Raw genomic sequence first — 20584 nt, 5'->3', positions numbered from 1 at the left:
CAATCTGCATATTCCAAAAGCCAAAGTCCGCACCATCGAACTTTTCAATTTTCACATTCCCTTCGTCTGCAGCCATTGCTCCTACTCGAATCTGGCTTCGTTTGAATCGTTTCTGACAATTCTTGCGAACCACCGTGTATTAAAACACCTCCGTCGACAAATTCGTATCACCGACAAAATTTTACTATTCACAAAATTCACTATTTATATAAATAGTAATGAATAGTAACCTCGCAAAAAATTGCAAAATTCACAACCAAAAGCTCTGATTACCAGATGTTGGGAAATAAACGAGAACGGTAATTTCCCTATAACCAGATTAGTGAGAATGCGAAATAAAAGCGGAAAAATAATACCCGAAATTGATAATGGAGTTCAGCCAATTTTGCCTACGTCTCCGGACTGCTTCAGATCTTTTACTAAAGATAATATTTACAGGTATTTACAAAACACATTTGAGAGAGAACTAGAAGATTTTGGGATGATTTAGAAGCTAAATGAGCTAGGGTATTTATAGCTAAAGCTTGAGGACTAATCTTGTAAATATCCTAAAGTGTGTAATGGCTAAATGTATAATTAACCCTATTATAATTTAATAAAAAAATTAGGCACCCCCCATTTTTCAAGTAGCCGGCTGCTGCCATTTTCTTTGACCAACAGTAGCAACTGGGATACTTGGTATGACTATCCTGGTTCTATCTCTTACAGGCATCAGGAGAATCAAATTGTTCGACCCAAGTGGGTCAAACCCCCCATAGGTTGGTCAAGTCCGAAAACTGATGGTGCAACCTCGATAGCTAAGGAAACAGCTCGATTGGAGGAATCCTCTGAGATTTTGATGGCACATGGCTTGTTGGCTTCTGCAAAATATCGGGATAAGCTCCGTCCTTCAAGCCCAATTTTGGGGTATATATGAAGGACTCCTTGTTAGCAGTAGTCTTTTCCAGAAACCAGAATCATTGTTCAATCCGACCACGCATAAGCTATCAAGAAGCTCTCTGCTACCAACCCTGGACACAGTCACCTCTCACTTGTCAGAGCAATTGCTAACTTAAGCCATCGCACATAGGAGATTCAATTCTAATGGATGCCACGAACTAGAAATAAAGTTGCTGATAGACTGGCTAACTTTACCCCTTCTCAGCACTTCAGACTGCTCCATTCTGCTTCTCCCCCAGTGGAAATTATAGACTTGTTTTCTGCTGATGCCCAACCCCTTCACCAAGCCACTGATATGCAATGTTAGCCTAATGTCTTAGGCTCCTTTCAATTGAAAAAACAAGAATATACTTGATTGGGATCGTGGGAGTGTTTTTATTATTGACAATATCATTTTAATTGTTTAATTTATCATAATTATTAAAAACATTAGGGTAAACTACACATTTAGTACCTAAACTCTCAGTTTGGTCCATTTTAATACTTAAACTTTTAATATTTTCAAAACCATACCTATCATTTAGTTTTTTTTCATTTTAGTACCCACCATAAAAAAATTGATGCATTTAGTATCTAAACTATTAGTATTGATTAGTTTTAGTACCTAAATTTTCAAAATTTTCAAAACTTAACGTTAAATTTTGAACAATGTATATAATAAAACAAAAACTAAACTTTAGGTATGGTTTTGAAAAAATTGAAAGTTTAGGTACTAAACTTGTAATTTACCAAAAATTTTCAATCATTCAAAATAGGACAAACTACGCTATCAGTACCTAAACTTTCAGTTTTGATAAGTTTTAGTACCTAAACATTCATTTTTTTTCAAAACTATACCTAACATTTAGTTTTCCTTTCTTTTTAGCACCCGATCATTAAAAACTTAACGTGTTTAGTACCTAAACTATCAGTTTTGGTCTGTTTTAATACCTAAACTTTCAATCTTTTCAAAACTTAACATTAAATTTTGAACATAATACTAAAATGAAACAAAAACTAAATTTAGGTATGGTTTTGAAAAAATTGAAAGTTTATGTATTAAAACGAACAAAAAATGTTAGTTTAGTTATTAAACATGTAATTTACCCTTAAAATATGATGTATTTATAAATTTTTAAAAATTTTATTTTAAAAAATTGAAAATATTATTGGTAAAAAAACTTAAAATTTAAAATAAAATAAAAAACTGAAAAACCTTACTCTCAAAATATCAATTTTATCGTCAATTATCCAATGTTATTGTCATTTCCATCGAACGTATGTTCACCTGTCATCTTTAACGTCAGTCCTCCTTTTATCGTCGTTCAAATCCTTAAATCTTTAAATTATGATACCGAAATTTTAAATTTTAAATTTTAAATTTTAATCAAATTACGATTTTAAGTGTCGATAATATTATTTATAAATCGTGATGCAGTCATCTCATATCTCCTTCTGGTAGAAATTTTGATTAATCATTGCATGAAATTTGAGTTCGTCATTGCCTATAGGTGATTTTACAGCTATAATATTAGTTTTAAATCTTATGTGCAATCACCCTTCATTGATCGCACAAAACATTACATTGATTCTAAGAAGGGGGACTTCATCAAAGAGTGGATGATAATCCACAGGTAAATGGGTGATTGTAGATGACAATGACAAAAATAAATTTTAAGATGACAATTTTAAAAGATATTTTAAGGTTTTAAGAATTTTATTATTAAGATCTTTTTACATTTTATAAAAAATAGTTTTTTATAATAATAGTTTTAAATGTTTTTAAAATATATATATTTTTTAAAATATAAAAATAAAATATATCACATTTTGAGTGTTTGATAATTTTATAATAGTCGGATGGATGGGACCATAAAATAATAATGTAAAAAATATTGAACATCAAATTCATTTAAAATGAACAAAAATATATAAATTAAATATTTACTTTTAATAAGTCTTAAAAGTATGATAAATTACTTGTTTAGTATTTAAATTATCATTTTTAGTTTGTTTTAATACTAAATTTTTAATTTTTTTAAAATCATACAAAAACTTTAGTTTTTGATTCATTTCAGTACTCTCGTTCAATATTGAACGTTAATTTTTTAGGGGGAAAATAAAAATTTAGGTACTAAAACGGACCAAAACTAATAGTTTAAGTACTAAACATGTTAAATTTTTAATTGTGAGCATTAAAACAAAACAAAGCTTAAACAATAAATATTATTTTGAAAAAAACTAAAAATTTAAGTACTAAATTAAATTGATAGTTTACTCTAAAAGTTAAGACAAAACAAATACATAAAATAGAAAAAATAAACAATTATAAAAAAATATAAAAAAATGAAGAATAATAATATTTCTTTTTGAAAATGTTGAAAAAAAGATGATATAAATTCAGAAATGTCCCAAAAACTGATCGACTCGGTTTATGCTTCCCCTTTCGTTCTCTTTGCCTTGCTTCTGCCTCCGCTCTTATTTCTCACCCATTCTTCTCCTCGAAAATCGTTTCTCCCCTGCACGCCGCGTTTAGACCAGTGGCAGCCTTCGTATGGACTCGTTCTCACCCGACCCTCCCTCCTCCCTCTCCCTCGATTCCGTTGCCGACAGTTTGAAAAATCAAAGCTTCAGAGAACAAGGTGACGATCACATAAACAAAGAAAATAAAAATAAAAACGTTAAATTGAGCCTTGAAGATCTCAATTGGGATCATTCATTCGTCAGAGAACTCCCTGGGGACGCTCAAAGCGACTCTATTCCTCGTCAGGTTTAATTTCTTCCGTTTCAAAATTCTTTTTCATGTTCTAGTTTTATTCGTTCGTTTTTGCATTTTCATGTTCTAAAAATGGAATTTAAGCTATACTATTAGATTAGATTTCATTTTTAGAACTTTTAACATATAAGAAATGATATTTATGCGGTTTGAAGATCGAGGAACTAAAATGTATCTTTGATTTGTATAATTTGGAATATACAGTTTTTAAAAAGGTTTTCCGATGATTTTGCAGGTTTTACATGCATGTTATACAAAGGTTTTTCCCTCAGCTGAAGTAGAGAATCCGGAGCTTGTTGTTTGGTCAGATTCAGTGGCTGACTTGCTTGATTTGGACCATAAGGAGTAAGTATTGCCTTACACTGGACTTGTCCTTCAGAAAATACTAGCGAATGAAGGGTGATGGATAGCGGAGTAATCTGTATTAGACTTTCTATAGGTATAGTACTTGATTATAATCAAAACTGTTAGATGTGATTATATAATTTTTTTTGTCAAATATACTATATCATTGGATTATGAAAAATAAGATGAGGGAATTTTGTTATGCATGCACCAAAATAGGAAAAAAATATTATTTACTTATCAACTTTGCCTTGTTATACCAAATATACTATATTATTAAAAAAATGTTTATATGATTATACATTAATTCATTGTCCACAATCTTCAGAATTGTGTCTTTCATGCCTTGGCTTTGATTGTTACTTACTTCCGTTTTCTGTATCCCCTTGTATCATTGTTGTTGCATTGTGTTGTGCAAGTGATTGACCTTACAGCTCTTTGTCGGAGTCGCAGATTTGAAAGACCAGATTTTCCCATTATATTTTCCGGGGCTTCCCCTTTGGCAGGAGCGTAAGCATTTGTCTCGAACTCTTTCTACAAATTACTATCAGACGTCAGTTTCTTTATCATTTATTATCCCTTGGGTCTTCATTGATCTTCCCTCTGACAGGGTGCCATATGCTCAATGTTACGGAGGACATCAGTTTGGCACATGGGCTGGCCAACTGGGTGATGGCCGTGCTATTACTCTTGGGGAGATTCTAAATTCTAGGCTAGAAAGGTGGGAATTGCAGCTTAAAGGAGCTGGGAAGACTCCATACAGTCGATCTGCAGACGGGCTTGCAGTTTTGCGAAGTAGCATCCGTGAATTTCTTTGCAGTGAAGCAATGCATTTTCTAGGAATCCCAACTACTCGTGCTCTTTGCCTTGTGACCACTGGAAAACTTGTTACTCGAGACATGTTTTATGAGTATGTTCACTGGGTTTTTAATTTAAGATAACCATGGGCTAACTAGGCAATATCTACATACGATGTATATGAGGGGTGTGTTCTTCGTTATAATTGTTTACATCTTCTACTGCAGTGGCAATCCAAAGGAAGAGCCTGGTGCAATTGTTTGCAGAGTTGTGCAGTCCTTTCTGCGTTTTGGTTCATTCCAAATACATTCTTCTAGGGGAGAAGAAGACCTTGGTATTGTTCGTGCTTTGGCAGACTATGCCATCAGACATCACTTTCCTCATATTGAGAACATTAGTAAAAGCGAGAGCTTATCTTTTATCACCGGTGATGATGATCAATTGGTTGTGGATTTGACTTCAAATAAATATGCAGGTAAATATAAGGATCCATTATCATTTGTGGTATTAAGGGAAAATGTCATGAGCAATATGAAAGTTGTTTTGGCAAAATTAGATCGTATAGATGAAAACTCACTTTGTGAGCCAAGTCAGTCTCCCTTCTCTTCTCGTGCTTTCTGCATTCTTTTAACGTTTATTACTTCTAGATTTCTTCTTTACTTAGTGGCCCTGAGAACATGATTTCCTACTGCTTTTGTTTTAAGCATTGTGACTATCAGAAACAGTATGTAGATTCCAAAATTTCCATTAGTTCATATAGGGCACAATGCCCAAATCAGCATTCTTGGAGAAGGCTTGTTGCATAGTGCACACTTGTGCATCTAGGCAATGAGCCAATGACATGTTTTCTCCTTTAGAGACATGCTAGCTTCACTCTGCCTGGTTTAAAACATACTTTGGGGTCAATTATGAAACACTTCTTATGTTTAAGCTTTATGTGTTCATAAAATTATACCTCATTGTTACTGACTCAGGGAACATAGATTTAGTTTGAAAGCATGAACCTCAGAAGAATTTGAATTAATTAGTTGCTATTATTATTGTGAATCAGATAGTAGTTTTCTTGTGTATGCCTTATTCGCTGAACGTGTTTGTCCATAAGCTAGTAAATTTCATGATTTTGTTGTAATCGTTCCTAGTTTTCACTTGTTTCTTGTTCATATCCAGCATGGATAGTGGAGATTGCTGAGCGCACTGCTTCTTTGGTTGCTAGATGGCAGGGAGTTGGCTTTACTCATGGTGTGCTAAACACTGACAACATGAGCATTTTAGGTCTCACCATTGATTATGGTCCTTTCGGATTTTTAGATGCTTTTGATCCAAGTTACACACCAAATACTACAGATCTTCCTGGGAGAAGATACTGTTTTGGAAATCAGCCTGATATTTGCTTGTGGAATATTACACAATTTGCCTCCAGTTTGATGGCTGCACGCCTGATTAGTGATAAAGAAGCTAATTACGCCATGGAAAGGTATGTCCTATTCAAGTTATCTTTCCACTGTAATAGTAAGCTATTCCATGATAGATCTTTATTACATTGTTTTGCTGCAGGTATGGGACGAAATTTATGGATGAATATCAAGCTATAATGAGCCGAAAGCTTGGTCTCCAAAAGTACAGTAAACAACTTGTCACTAAACTTCTTAATAATCTGGCTGTTGATAAAGTGGATTACACGAACTTCTTTCGTTCACTTTCCAAAATCAAAGCAGATCCTGACATTCCAGAAGATCAGTTGTTGGTTCCACTAAAGGCTGTTCTGCTAGATATCGGCAAGGAACGTAAGGAGGCATGGGGCAGTTGGGTGCAATTCTACATAAAGGAGGTACAATAGGTATTTGGTCACTAATATCACTAATGTGTATCAACTGCTGAAATCTTAGAAAACGTCTTTCTTTATTCAGCTTGTTTCCAGTGGCATCTCAGATGAGGAGAGGAAAACTTCAATGGACTCGGTGAACCCTAAATATGTTCTGAGGAACTACCTATGCCAGAGTGCGATTGATGCAGCCGAACTTGGTGATTTTGGAGAGGTCCGAAGGCTGCTTAAAGTAATGGAGCGGCCTTATGATGAGCAACCGGGAATGGAAAAATATGCTCGTTTGCCGCCAGCATGGGCTTATCGGCCTGGTGTGTGTATGCTATCTTGTTCTTCGTGAGTATTAATTGGTTTTATGTTACAGAAAACTTTCACAAATAGCAAAATCGGAGGGAAATATTTTTATTTCACAAAGCGTAATAATGTTTTATTTTTATGTTCTACCTTTGTTGCGTCATCCAGTGATGAGGGTTTTTACACGACAAGTATGCATTGTTTATGTTTTGATAATTATCTATTTTCTCATCTGTTGTAATAGAAAGATATATGGTTGAGAAACGAAACGATTGGATGGAAAAAGGAGAGAATTGAGAGAATATATGGCTTATGGCCACTGATATATGGTGGCGGCGAGAGGCTTATGGCTTTTGGTTTATCGGGCTGACAAAGGAAGAAGGAGAGAATTGAGAGAATATTAGTGTTTTTTTTAGTTTAGGGTTTAAAACGAGTTTAAACAAAAAATTATGTTTTATAGCCGTAGTTAGGGTAAAACCACGTTTAAGTCATTCAACTTCTAGCGTGTTTTTATAAAGCCGACCCCCAAATTTCCTTCCGTTTGATTTATTTCAGATTTAGCATCCTCATTCCTTTACTTTTGTTTCTTTTTTATACGTTGAGTTAAAAGTAGAAACTGCAGTAGGGTCCCTCCAACTTTTAGCATAAATTTACACTTTAATCACTAAATCAACTTTTTTTCTTTCTATTTCTAACTTTTCATTTTTCTACATGTTTATTTTGATCCCCATGTGTTTCTTCCTTAGTTAATCGTGCCTTCTAACTTTAATTGATGATTTTCTACATATATATTTACATATATGCATGCGTGGCCTATGCATGAAATGTAGTTAATTATATATATATATAGTTAAATGTTATGTCATAATTATTACCCATATGTAATGTGGTTAATACCATATTATAAATACATATACGTAGTAAGTGCGTTTATGCCTTTTCAATGTCTGTTAACTTTTACATTAATATTTTGTATTAAATATGATATATATTCTCCTAATATGAGTGTTAAGTATACTTAGTGTGTGTATATATATGTCTTGTAATGTATACAAATAAATTGAATTGGCTTTTTATTTTATATGTTTATTTCCTTTTAAATGTAGGTTTCTTGATTTAGAGTAAATTCTTAGTTTCTTAGAATAAATGTAGGTTTGGATTTTTTTTATTTAATTAGGATTAATAACCAGAGCAAGTAATTTATACATATAAATTAAATTAGCTTTTTATTTGATATGTTTATTTTCTTTTAAATGTAGGTTGCTTAATTTAGAGTAAATTCATGATTTCTAAATCATCAAGTCAATATTTGTTTATTGAGATCAATAACGAAGCTTTTGCATAAATGCCCGAGGGTGATCGTTATTGGTCTTGGTAAATTGATGTTATCTTCAAAATTTGAATACATAATGAATTTTAAATTAAATAAAATCTCGAACTCAAAATTTTCATTTTTAAATATAGGGTAATCGACTAGATACCAATTTTTTGGAAGTTGTGGTGTGTTAACCCTTTCCCACGCGTAACTGACTCTCGACGCAGACCAAAACTTGTATTTTTTATAAAGTAAATTGTTTTATTAAAATTACATGATTTTAGGTGTTCTAATCGCACCTTAAAAATGATTGGTCTCTCCTAATTTTTCATAAAAACCATTTTATTTTTTTATAAATGTCGGATCGATTTTTCACCAAAAATCAGTTGCGAAAGACATAAATTAAATGACCAATAATATTACAAGTCACAATGTATTAGAAGTGTCATGAAAATAAAAGTGTAGATACTATTAAAGTTGTATTTATAATTTTATGAGGGGCAGAGTTATAAGTACAAACAATAATTGATTCTTAAATCAATTATATAAAGGGTTATAATCCCCAAGAAATAGATAATCTCGTATTTTTTCTTATCTCCATCAAAGAGTGTATGCTTAAGATAATTATATCTTCTTGGAAGATCACAACCAAAGAAAGATTAAGGATTTCACTTCTGATTTTAAAGTCGTGCCGATTCTACTAAAGCTCGCGCATCCAATTCTAAAGCATCACCATATATTGGAGACAACTCCCTCTCTTTTGCTCTATTCTTCTGTCCCTAATCAATTTTTGGTTGAAATTGTTTTGACTGATGTATATTTTTTTAACCGAATACCTTCCTTTGTTATCTCTGGTCTGTCTCTTTTTGAGAGAAAATTTGCTATTCGCCAGACTATGAAGAGCTTCGAGTCTATCAGGAGATGATGTGGTGGTAACCCCTGCGGCTTTGTCTAGAGTCGGGCGTCCAACTGTGTAGGAAGAATCAACATAGCCACCATAGTATAGCGACCCCGCCCCCAACTTTAACTGAGAAGCACCCTCCATCCACTTTCCCTTTTTCGCGTGCCCAAAAGCTTGCCCACCTGGTTTATGAGCCCCTTTACGATTTCCTCACCCAATCTCATGAGAAGCAAGCCCAACATACCTTTAATGGCCCAAGGGTGATAACTGAGAATGGAATCAAATAATGTCATATTCCTATTCCTTACCATCAAGCAAGGTTTTCGCCAAAAAAGCTTCATGTCCCGTCTCGAAGGTCATCGAGTAAGAACCTTCAAGCTCGTTGACTGACCCGTAAAACTCCGTGGAGCTGTTGTATGTGGGAAGTTTGGGCGAGCTCTTATGCTCATCCCCTATTCAATCGAAAAAAGCGAAGGGAGAATTAGCAGACACAAGCAGATTGACATGAAATACCCCACGAAAACAACATTTATTGAGGTATAAAATTTCAAGCAAAAAGCATTCAACTTCACTTGCAACAATTCTTATCTTAAGATGGAATTGGAAGACTTCTAAGGCTTATCCTACTTTAAATACAGATTTTGATAGGTAGGGTAGGAATTCTTTATCTTCATCCACATTCCCATACGGATTAACAAGCCTTTTTGTACTCTCTTCCTAGCATTAGAAAAGTCGTCTAAACCGAAATGACTCAAACAGACCCCGGTCCGAATGATTCATTTGCAACCTCTACTAGCCATAGTTATAAAGAAAACGTTCGACAGACGTCATGCCACCCTTTTGCCCATGTAAGAAACTTGGGCCAGGCCTGGATTAAGAAAAGAAACCCGGTTTCAAATTATCAACGATCTTTATAAAAAAAAAGGCCTACTAAGATGATTATTAGGTAAATCTCTCTCGGTGTAAAAAATTATTTATTTCAGCATGACAGCCACGATTGATATTATTACGTTTGCATCTGAATATAAATAAATATAAAAAATATAACCTGAAGCTGCTACTTTAATGATTAATGATGTTTAAATTGAATTTGTGATATAATTTACGTGTTGTAGATTTTGTTTTAACTAAAGCTGTTTATATATTTGATTTAAAATAAAAGCAGAGACATCACAAATTGGCTGCATCTTTATGAAAACTTTAAAATAGTAAACAGAAAACCAATTTTTATATATCAAATAATAAATGAAAATCAGTCACTGGGATTTCTTTCTTCATATTAATTATTTAGCAATATAACGAAAATAAAACACAAGTTAAAAATCTTCAGAAGCCAACATTTAGTTTTCAATAAAATATGAAATATTTTTTTATTAATTAATTAGTTTGAGTGGCGCTACCCAGGACCAGGAGAATCTCCGGAAAACCCAACTCCAATTTATCCTCTTTGTCTGTATTTGAGTATGGTTTTGGGATCCAAATTGGTTAATTCAGTATATCCATTTAAATCTTATAATTTTTATCATTTGACTTAAACCGAGTATTTTTCCGATCATTTGAACTTGGCCAAACTCTAGGATTTAATCGAACTCAATCAGTGATTTTGCGCATACCTTCAAAGAGATACCATCTGCCGTTACTATTTGTAAAGTGAAATAATCTACACCTTTAGAACCACACCGTCCCAAGATGTACTTGTTTCCCAGAAATCCTTCAAATTTGATTTTTTTAAAATAAAAAAAAAATTCACATGAACAGGCTCTTATACATATAGTAACGTATAGTAATAGTAACGTCCAATTCGTATTTTTGTCGGTGTTGATGGAGTTTGGTTTAAGCGACGGATTTCCCACACATGAACAGTCATTAAAGATACCGAATATATGAAGCAGGTGGAACATGCTCGGAGCAAACGAGGAGAGCATTGAAAAGTGCGAAGAAGAGTAATCTTGAATGTATATTATGAAGAGTGGGATTTGTCGTGGTGTGGTTTTAAGGAACCGGAGCATATTGGTGTTTAAATTCTAGGTGATTTCACTTGATTTCATGCATGCGGAATCTGCTTCGTCAGCTTTAAATATATAGCTTCTTTGACGCTTTCCTTGTACGCTCTTTTCTCTCATGTCCACCATGTGTTCGCCATTTGGCTCCCAACCCTTTTGCCCACTTCATCTCTAAAGGTTAGATTCTTATTTCTCAACTTATTACCGATTTGCATTTTGGTCTAGTTTCTTATTGTAACATTGAATAAATTAAGTTTTGATCGTTTTTAGACTTTGATAAAAAATCAATTCAATGTTTGATTTTTTTTCTGAATTTAATTATATTTTTAAATTTTAAAAAATAGTTAATATAATTATTTGATCGTTGAAAATCACTGATTATTATGATATTAATGGAACAATTTATGATGTTGGAATGTTGGTCTTATAGTATACGTTAGTCCACGTGCAAATAATAATGTGACAAAGATAATTAATTATTGCTTTTAGAAAGTTCGATAAATCTTTATCATATCATCATTAACATGTAGAGTGTCACACCAACATTAATAACCGTCATATTCATATTATGAATCATCATTTCCGTAGTATAGATTACAATGTCAGTCTTGTAATAATCAACACTAATAATGTTAAACCAGAATTTAAGTCAATAAAAAACTACATTGATTAAATTTCTAGATTCAAATGTTTAATTAGATGAAAAAATCAGAAGCTGAATTAATTTTCTTCAAAATTCAAGGGACTTGGAACCATTAAGCCGTCAATAAATAATAATAATAAAGAAACAATTTCTAGGCTTTTTATTAGTTTTTACAGAGCTAGGAAGAAAAATATTAGTGAATTCGGCTTAACAAAGAAGCATGTATGAGCATGGCGTGTTTTGTGTTAATCTGACATTGGATGTCTGCAAAGTTTTGATTTCTTACCTTGTGGTGGACGGTCATGTCATCTTCATGGCATTACAGGGAAATGTTTCATAGTTCATACTGTGTTTCCATGGAAGTCTTGGTTATTGTTATGTTTGGGGAGTTGAAAAATGTCTTTCTGGTTTCTTAATATACAAAAATGTCGGTTTTCAAAAATCAAACCGGGGGTCGGAGTTTGACTTATTTTTTATATTTTGGTCTTCCAGTTGAAGTTGAGTACCTTATTCGATATTCTCAGTCATTTCTGCACTGTGATTGATTCTCTCCAGAAGTTGGAAGACAGCAATATACAGAAATCTGAGAAGATTGGTCCCCTGAAATTGAACAGTCAGAGGTTGAAGTTCTGAAGTAGTCGAAAATGGAGCAAGCAAAACCTGTAGAAGATCAATTCTCCAAGCTGCATCCGTGCCTTCCTGTAAATACAAGTATTGGGATCATAGGAGCAGGTCCTAGTGGGATATCTGCTGCTTATGCGTTAATCAAGCTTGGTTATAATAATATAACCATATTAGAGAAGCATCACACTGTAGCTGGAATGTGTGAATCCATTGAAATACAAGGTAACAATATGATTTCCATTTTTCCATTCAGTTTAATGCTATGTATGTTATATAATATGTATAAAATTGTAGGAAAGGTGTATGATTTAGGAGGCCAAGTTCTAGCTGCAAACAGTGCTCCAGTCATATTTCACTTGGCCAAAGAGATTGGTGCTGAACTAGAAGAGATGGACTCCCACAAGCTCGCCCTAATTGACAGTTCTACAGGGAAGTATCGGAATATTAAAGTTACCGATGATTATGTCTCTGTGATCGCCCTCACGTTAGAACTTCAGGTCAATTGCTGCTTTCATCGTTGTTTCCTGACCTTTCCAATTGAATCTGCTTTCATCGTTGTTTCCTGAGTGACTTGGCTGCAGATTTGACACCAACCTATCTTGAGGCTCATGGATTTAAATCTGTTCCACAGTCAGTTGCTTATGGATACACTGCTTCTGGTTACGGATTCAGTCAAGACATGCCTTATGCCTACATTCATGAGTTCACTAGAACTTCAATGGCCGGAAAAATACGACGTTTTCGAGGTGGATACACGAGTTTCTGGGAGAAGATCAGTAAACATCTTCGGGTTAAAGTCCTTTGTAACACTGAAGTATTGACGGTAAAGCGTAATGATAATGCCGTCGGTGTCAGCATTAATGTGAAAAACATTAAAGGAGAATCTGAAGTAATGGAGTTCGATAAGATTATAATCTCAGGTGCTTTCCCTTTCAAGAATGGGAAAGCATATAGATCTCCTGTTTCAAATCATACAGGTTTGTCAAATTCTTTAGACTTTGGTAGAAAATTTCTTTCCCAGAAGAGGCTAATACCAGGTAGTTTTGTCTCAGAAAACGAAACTCAAGTGATGGATTTGAATGATGTTGAAAAGGAGCTCTTCAGTAAAGTAATAACAATTGACTACTACACTACAGTCTTAAAAATCAAAGGGCTAGAAAATATGCCTGTTGGTTTTTATTACTTTGGTCAATACATGGACGATCCTGCAACGATTGGACATCCGGTTGCAATGCAGAGATTTTATGCCGATTCCAACATATTCTTGTTCTGGTCATACGGAAACTCCCTGGATATTCAGGGACCAACTGTGCGTGAGCTTGCAATAAAAGTGGTTGAAACCATGGGAGGACAAATCGAGCAACTGGTTTTACAACGACGATTCAAATATTTCCCTCACGTTTCTAGTCAAGGTATGCAAAATCACCTGCTGCTAGATCATTGAACTCACGCCAGATTGATGCTCATATGTTTATTTTACTACAGATATGAAGAATGGATTTTATGAGCGTTTAGAATCTGAACTTCAAGGTAAAAGGGATACTTACTACGTCGGTGGTCTTATGGCATTTGAGCTTACAGAGAGAAATGCTTCTTATTCAATGGCCCTGATCTGCAAGCACTTTGCAAACAACAATTCCTCACCCGTATTTCCTTATGTTAAGGTAATATTTGTTGTTATGGATCACTAAATTTATGTTCTAAAGAGATTTCAACCGATACCTGATCCATAATGTGATTTTCTTTGCAGAGTTTGTTTCCACTTCAATCTTACAATGGGGATAAAAATCTCAACGGACTAGGCGAACACCCTGGAGTTGAATTCCCTGATCTTACTACACTTAACGGCTATTTGAAGCACTGGGGAACTCATGAAGGCACTCGAAGCAAAACGCTGTATACCTGGATTAATGAAGAAGGGGCAGCAGTATGCACGAGGACTTATGCCGAACTTAATGCTAATGTTTCTTTTATCACTCACAAGATCTTGACAAGCGAAAAACCAGTCATCAAGCCCGGTGACAGGGTTCTCTTAGTGTATGTTCCAGGTCTGGACTTCGTGGATGCATTTTTTGGATGCTTAAGAGCAAAGGTGTTGCCAGTTCCAGTTCTCCCTCCAGATCCTATGCAAAGAGGTGGACAGGCACTTTTGAAGATTGAAAATATATCTAAATCATGTGGTGCAGTGGCAATATTATCAACCATCGTCTATCACTCGGCAGTTCGGGCCGGCTTCGTGAAGCAAATGATCTCGTTGACTGGGAAAAATGGAAAATCTTCAGCTAAGTGGCCCAACCTTACTTGGTTGCACACAGATTCATGGACCAAGAACTTCAAGAAAGCTATTCCAGATGCCATAGTTGATCCATCTGAACCGATCCCCAGTGATCTATGCTTTTTGCAGTTCACATCTGGGTCAACTGGTGATGCTAAAGGAGTCATGATTTCTCATGGTGGGCTCGTCCATAATGTGAAGTTGATGCGAAAGAGATACAAGAGCACCTCCGAGACTGTTTTAATCAGTTGGCTTCTCAATACCATGACATGGGGCTAATTGGGGGACTTTTTACTGCTATGGTTAGTGGTGGATCAGCAGTACTGTTTTCCCGATGACATTCATCAGAAATCCCCTCCTGTGGCTTCAAACCATGAGCAAATACAAGGCAACTCATAGTGCAGGGCCTAATTTCGCATTTGAGCTCGTGGTTCGAAGACTGGAGTCTGACAAGGATAAGGCTTGGAACTATGATCTTTCTTCCCTTATTTTCCTAATGATTGCTGCTGAACCAGTAAGGCAACGAACTTTGAAGAGGTTCATTGAACTCACTTATCCATTTGGCCTTTCACAAGGGGTGATGGCACCCGGTTATGGCTTGGCCGAAAACTGTGTGTTTGTAAGTTGTGCATATGGAGAAGGGAAACCCATCTTGGTTGACTGGCAGGGAAGAGTTTGTTGTGGTTATACTGATCTAGATAATCAAGATGTTGACATCAAAATAGTTGATCCAGAGACTAGTGTGGAGCTGGAAGAAGCCGGAAAAGAAGGAGAGATATGGATTAGTAGTCCAAGTGCTGGCATTGGGTATTGGGGTAGAGAAGAACATAGCCAGCAAACTTTCAGAAACGAGCTTAAGAATCACGCTGGAAAAAAGTACACAAGAACTGGAGACTTGGGACGAATCATTGATGGGAAATTCTTCATCACTGGAAGAATCAAGGATCTGATAATTGTAGCAGGAAGGATATTTACTCAGCAGATGTAGAAAAGACAGTTGAAAGCTCATCCGAATTTCTTCGGCCTGGTTGTTGTGCGTCATTGGTGTTCCAGAGGATGTTCTGTCAGAAAAAGGAATCCAAGTTCCAGATGGCACTGACCATATTGGCCTTGTTGTAATTGCAGAAGTTAGAGATGGAAAGCCTGTGAAAAAAGAAGTTATCGAGCAAATTAAAACACGAGTTGCAGAAGAACATGGCGTCAGTGTTGCTGCCATCAAACTGATCAAACCCAAGACCATAAGCAAAACAACATCGGGAAAAATCAAGAGATTCGAGTGCCTTAAACAATTCAGTGAGGGAACTTTGAGATAGTCCCGGATCCAATCTTTTCGAAGAGACCTTTGGTTCGGTCATTCACTACTGGGACTTGCGCTGAAGGAAGAACACCTCGTCAACTTCAGAGTTCTCCTATACCCGGTCCAAGATTGAGAAACAAGGACATTGTAGAATTTCTCAAAGGCCTGGTCTCCGAGCTAACCGGGATCCCTACCAGCAATATTTCTGCTGAGGAGAGCCTTGTCTCATATGGAATTGATTCCATTGGAGTTGTCAGAGCATCTAAAAAATTTCTGATTTTCTAGGCGTGCCTGTTGGCGCAGTGGATATTTTCACTGCAAACTGCATTGCAGACTTGGCAAACTTCTCAGAGAATCTCCTAGTGAAGTCAGAACCTGGTCTTATGACGGCTTCATCATTTCATCCCGAACCTGATCTAGATTACGATGAGCCTTTGGTGGAAATATCCATCCATCGCCAAGTAGGCATCTGGTCTTTACAATTCATGGCTTATCATTGTGTCTATCTTGTTGAGTCTGCCTGCATATTTATCAGTTTCTGCATTCACGATTTTCACCTCACTGAGCCACACCGATAGATGGAAACCAGTGGCTGGCTTATCTAGTATGTTTGACCTTTGCTCCCCTTGTTTGGATTCTCTGTATAGCTTTAACATGTCTGAGTATATATTTTCTTGGAAATCCTTTCTTGAGACTGAACTATGTCCTCGTCCATGATGTCTCCATCTGGTCAGTTGATTTTGTTAAGTGGTGGGCACTTTACAAAGTCCAACAAATAGCCTCGAATGTTCTTGCACAACATTTGAGGGGAACATTGTTCTTAAATTACTGGTTTGGGATGCTTGGAGCAAGAATCCAGTCCTCAGTTACACTCGATACTATCTACATTACAGACCCATCTTTAGTTTCAATTGGAGATGGAGCTGTGATTTCAGAAGGGGCATTAATTCAAAGTCACGAGGTAAAGAATGGAAGGTTAAGCTTCCAAGCCATTAGAATTGGAAAGAATTCAACGGTTGGGCCATATGCAGTGATCCAAAAGGGAAGTGTTTGGCAGAAGAAGCTGAAGTATTGCCATTACAAAGGATTGATGGAAGCACTTCAGTGAATACATCAACCAAGATTAACAGTGTCCAAAAAGTAAGCACTTTCACTTTCAGATCTTCAAAATTATGTTTCTGTTGGTAAACAACATAGCTCATGTATTGTTTACCATTTCAGAGTACAGTGATGTCATATGCTATTCCAGATAAGACCATGTCTCAGTTCATGGGCATCTACTTGGTTGGTTTCCTCAGCAGTTTCTCTGGAGCTATTGTTTACTACCTATACATTTGGCTCTCTGAAAAATCCTCTCTTCAACATTTTGCTTTCGTTTGCATTGCGGGAGCCTTACATTGGATTCCTTTCACGGTTATTGCATATGTTACCATGTTTGCTAGCATCACTTGGAATCCAGCAAGCTTTGCGATCTCACTCGCCGTCGGTTACTTAGCTCATGGCTTGATTCTCAGTTTCCTTACATGCGCTTTGACTCATGTTCTTACTGATAGACAACAGTCAAAACAATCTTATTTCAGGTATTCATCAGACACCGAATTACTATTGCTTGCCACCTTAGATTTGCCAAGCTTCTCTCTGGAACAGAAGCTTTTGCAGTATTTACGGTTTTTGGGTGCAAAAGTTGGCCAACATTGTTCAATCAGAGCAATCAACCCAGTTTCAGATCCAGAGCTAGTGACATCGGTGCCGGCGTACATCTAGGTGACTTTAGCAGAATCATCACACTTTTACTCCGTAGTGGTTTGGTTTGCGGGAAAGTTGAGGTGCAAGATAATGCAGTGTTGGGAGTCAAAGCCTAGTCCTTCCGGGCTCCAGAGTTGAGAGTGATGTAATTCTTGGTGCACTTTCAGTGGCCCCTGCAAACTCACTTCTCCAAAGTGGTGGTGTCTATGTGGGATCTCAAACTCCAATCATGGTCAAGAACATAAGCATGCTTAGATGATCGAATAGAAGAAATGGACACGAAATACAAGAAAATAGTAGGAAATCTTGCCTCAAGCTTAGCCGCTACCACTTTGAAGGTTAAATCAAGATATTTTCATCGAATTGGTGTTGCAGGGAATGGGTGCTTGAAAATATATGACAAGATCGAAGGATTCCCCGATCACAAGATTTTCACCCTGGAAAGTCCTACCGTGTCCTAGTTCGACATAGCAACAGCCTGAGTGCTGATGATGATGCAAGGCTAGATGCTCGAGGTGCTGCAGTAAGAATACATCTAGATGAGAATAATGATGTTAACGCTGGCCCTTGACTTAACACTGAAACAGGCAATGCATTCTATGCTCGAACCATTGCCGATTTCGCATCATGGCTTGTGTGCGGTCTTCTGCAAGAGAGAGCATGTTAAGCGAGTCCACATATCCGAGACGCAGTGTGGATGTCTCGATGTGCTAACTCGTATACTGAGCTGCATTACTACTCAAACTGTTCGGATACTTCGATTCTCAGATGGGGAAGAAAGGTACGTGAAATCAAGTTGAGACCTTCTGATGAAAGTATCAGCGAGGACTCTGGGAAGGTTGAACCCACGGGGATTCTCCCACCAGAAACAGGTGCAATTCCCAGGGTGAAATCCGGCGGTGTTCGATACATATTCCAGCTACAAATCCGGCCTGTTCCAACAGATGAAGCCGCAAGAGACGATGCGCTTGACTGCACTAAACCATGGGACGAGACTGAGTTTCCATACATCAATGTAGGTGAGATTAACCTTGAACAAAACCTCACCCGTGAAGAAGCCGAAGCACTAGAGTTTAATCCATTCCAAAAATGCCATGAGATCGATGTTATCCGAGCTTCCTCGTCCTCTCAGAGTGCTTCTATCGATCATGGCCGCTCTAATATACGAGATTTGCCAGCGCTTGCGAAACAAGGAACCACTTCCCGAGGCATGGAGGATCTTCCTAGAGCAATCTGACGTGAAAGTAGACCTCTCAGGGTGTCCAATGGCAGCAACATTGGAGAAAAAAGACACAGGGACAGTGACCCTGGAAACAAACTGGTCTCAAACCTCATGGTCGATTTTCGTTCAGCCATTGTTACAGACTGTTCTTCCTTATTTCCTCCTGGGACTAGCAATCTTCGCACCTTTAACCGGAGCTCTCCACATGAAGGAAACAAAGAAAATCCCACCGCACTGGCTACTTCCGTTTTTCTGGGTTTCTTCAGGAATCGCAGCTGCGTTAACATGCGTGGTGGCAAAATGGGTTCTCGTGGGAAAAAAGAAGGAAGGTGAAACAGTACAGATATGGAGCAAAAGGGTGTTCATGGACACCATGTGGCAAGCTTTCAGAAACTAGTCGGGGAATATTTCATGGAAATGACGAGCGGATCCGTTTTATTCGTGCTTTGGATGAAGTTATTAGGATCAGACGTTGAACCGGAGCAAGGGGCATACGTGGACAGCATGGGAGCTTTTCTGAATCCAGAAATGGTGGAGATTGAGAGAGGAGGATGCATCGGAAGAGATGCATTGCTATTTGGACACATATATGAAGGTGAAGGTGGCAAAGTGAAGTTCGGCAAAATCAAAATCGGAGAAGGAGGGTTTATCGGAAGTAGAGCGGTGGCAATGCCCGGAGTAAGAGTGGAAAGTGGAGGGAATCTGGCTGCACTCACACTCGCAATGAAAGAAGAGATTGTTAAGTAAAGGTTCGTTATTCTTGGGGCAGACACTGCTGGTTTTGAGCTTATATTATAATTATGTTGTGCAACAAGATTTGCTGGTCTTTCCCAATAAATTACCAGCTCTAGAGAAATGTAGGGATAGTAGTTTATACTTGGGTCGAATAAGTAATATAAACACACTTACACGAGTGCTTTATATTAAAAAAATAGAGCCTGATACCAATTGCGACATATTTGCCAATGGTGTAAGTTTGTACGTCATATATTCAATAAATCTTTTCATTCAAAATAGTTATTTATGGCTTAATATATTTGTATGTATATAAAATATATCTCAAATTGATATTTTATGTTCAAAATTTTTTGATGTCTAATATTTTTCGTTATAATTTAGGCGTCTATCATTAAAAAAACTGTTAAGTGACACGTGTCATGTTTATATATATATTTTTTAAAATAAAATATTGTTTAAAAGCTTTTTTAAAAAAAAAAAATTTAAACATAACGTATGTCACTTAACGATTTTTTTAAAGATATACATATAAAAATACAGAGAAAACATTAACTACTTATTTTTAGAATTAAGCACTAAAAATCAATTTGAGATTTAGTTTAGGACACCTATAAGTGTATGAAGGCTTTATTTATTAATATTTGTATAATAAATAGATATCTTAAGTATTTTTTTTTATCAAAATAAGTATTTAAATTTATTTTTTTGTTAAAACATTTGTGATATAAATATTTATTTATTTGTTAATATTTTGTTTATTTGAAAATTAAATAAATGAATCCCTTATAACTCAAAACCCTGGCCACTGAACAAATTTTAATGTCATTTAATTTCAGACGGAACATAGAAAATATTCTTATTATGCCA

At 36.1% G+C, this 20584-nt stretch overlaps 1 protein-coding gene and 1 pseudogene across 1 annotated transcript; both read left to right on the top strand.

Annotated features, from left to right (window-relative positions):
* Positions 1 to 3351: 3351 nt before the first annotated feature.
* On the top strand, positions 3352 to 7217 carry LOC120150233 (protein adenylyltransferase SelO-like). Its single transcript, XM_039162924.1, has 8 exons — positions 3352 to 3688; positions 3930 to 4039; positions 4493 to 4549; positions 4650 to 4949; positions 5065 to 5312; positions 6005 to 6311; positions 6392 to 6665; positions 6745 to 7217. Exons 1-8 carry the CDS (start codon positions 3473 to 3475, stop codon positions 6997 to 6999), a joined length of 1767 nt encoding a protein of 588 aa, XP_039018855.1. The 5' UTR covers positions 3352 to 3472; the 3' UTR covers positions 7000 to 7217.
* Positions 7218 to 17241: 10024 nt separating this feature from the next.
* Positions 17242 to 19900, top strand: LOC120149484 (annotated as a pseudogene).
* Positions 19901 to 20584: the final 684 nt, after the last annotated feature.

This window comes from Hibiscus syriacus, unplaced genomic scaffold, assembly GCF_006381635.1.
Source record: "Hibiscus syriacus cultivar Baekdansim isolate YM2019G1 unplaced genomic scaffold, ASM638163v2 tig00002793_pilon, whole genome shotgun sequence".
In the NCBI taxonomy this organism is placed as follows: Eukaryota; Viridiplantae; Streptophyta; class Magnoliopsida; order Malvales; family Malvaceae; genus Hibiscus; species Hibiscus syriacus.
Note: the sequence above shows the minus strand (reverse complement) of the source record. Positions and strands in the feature narration are given on the sequence as shown.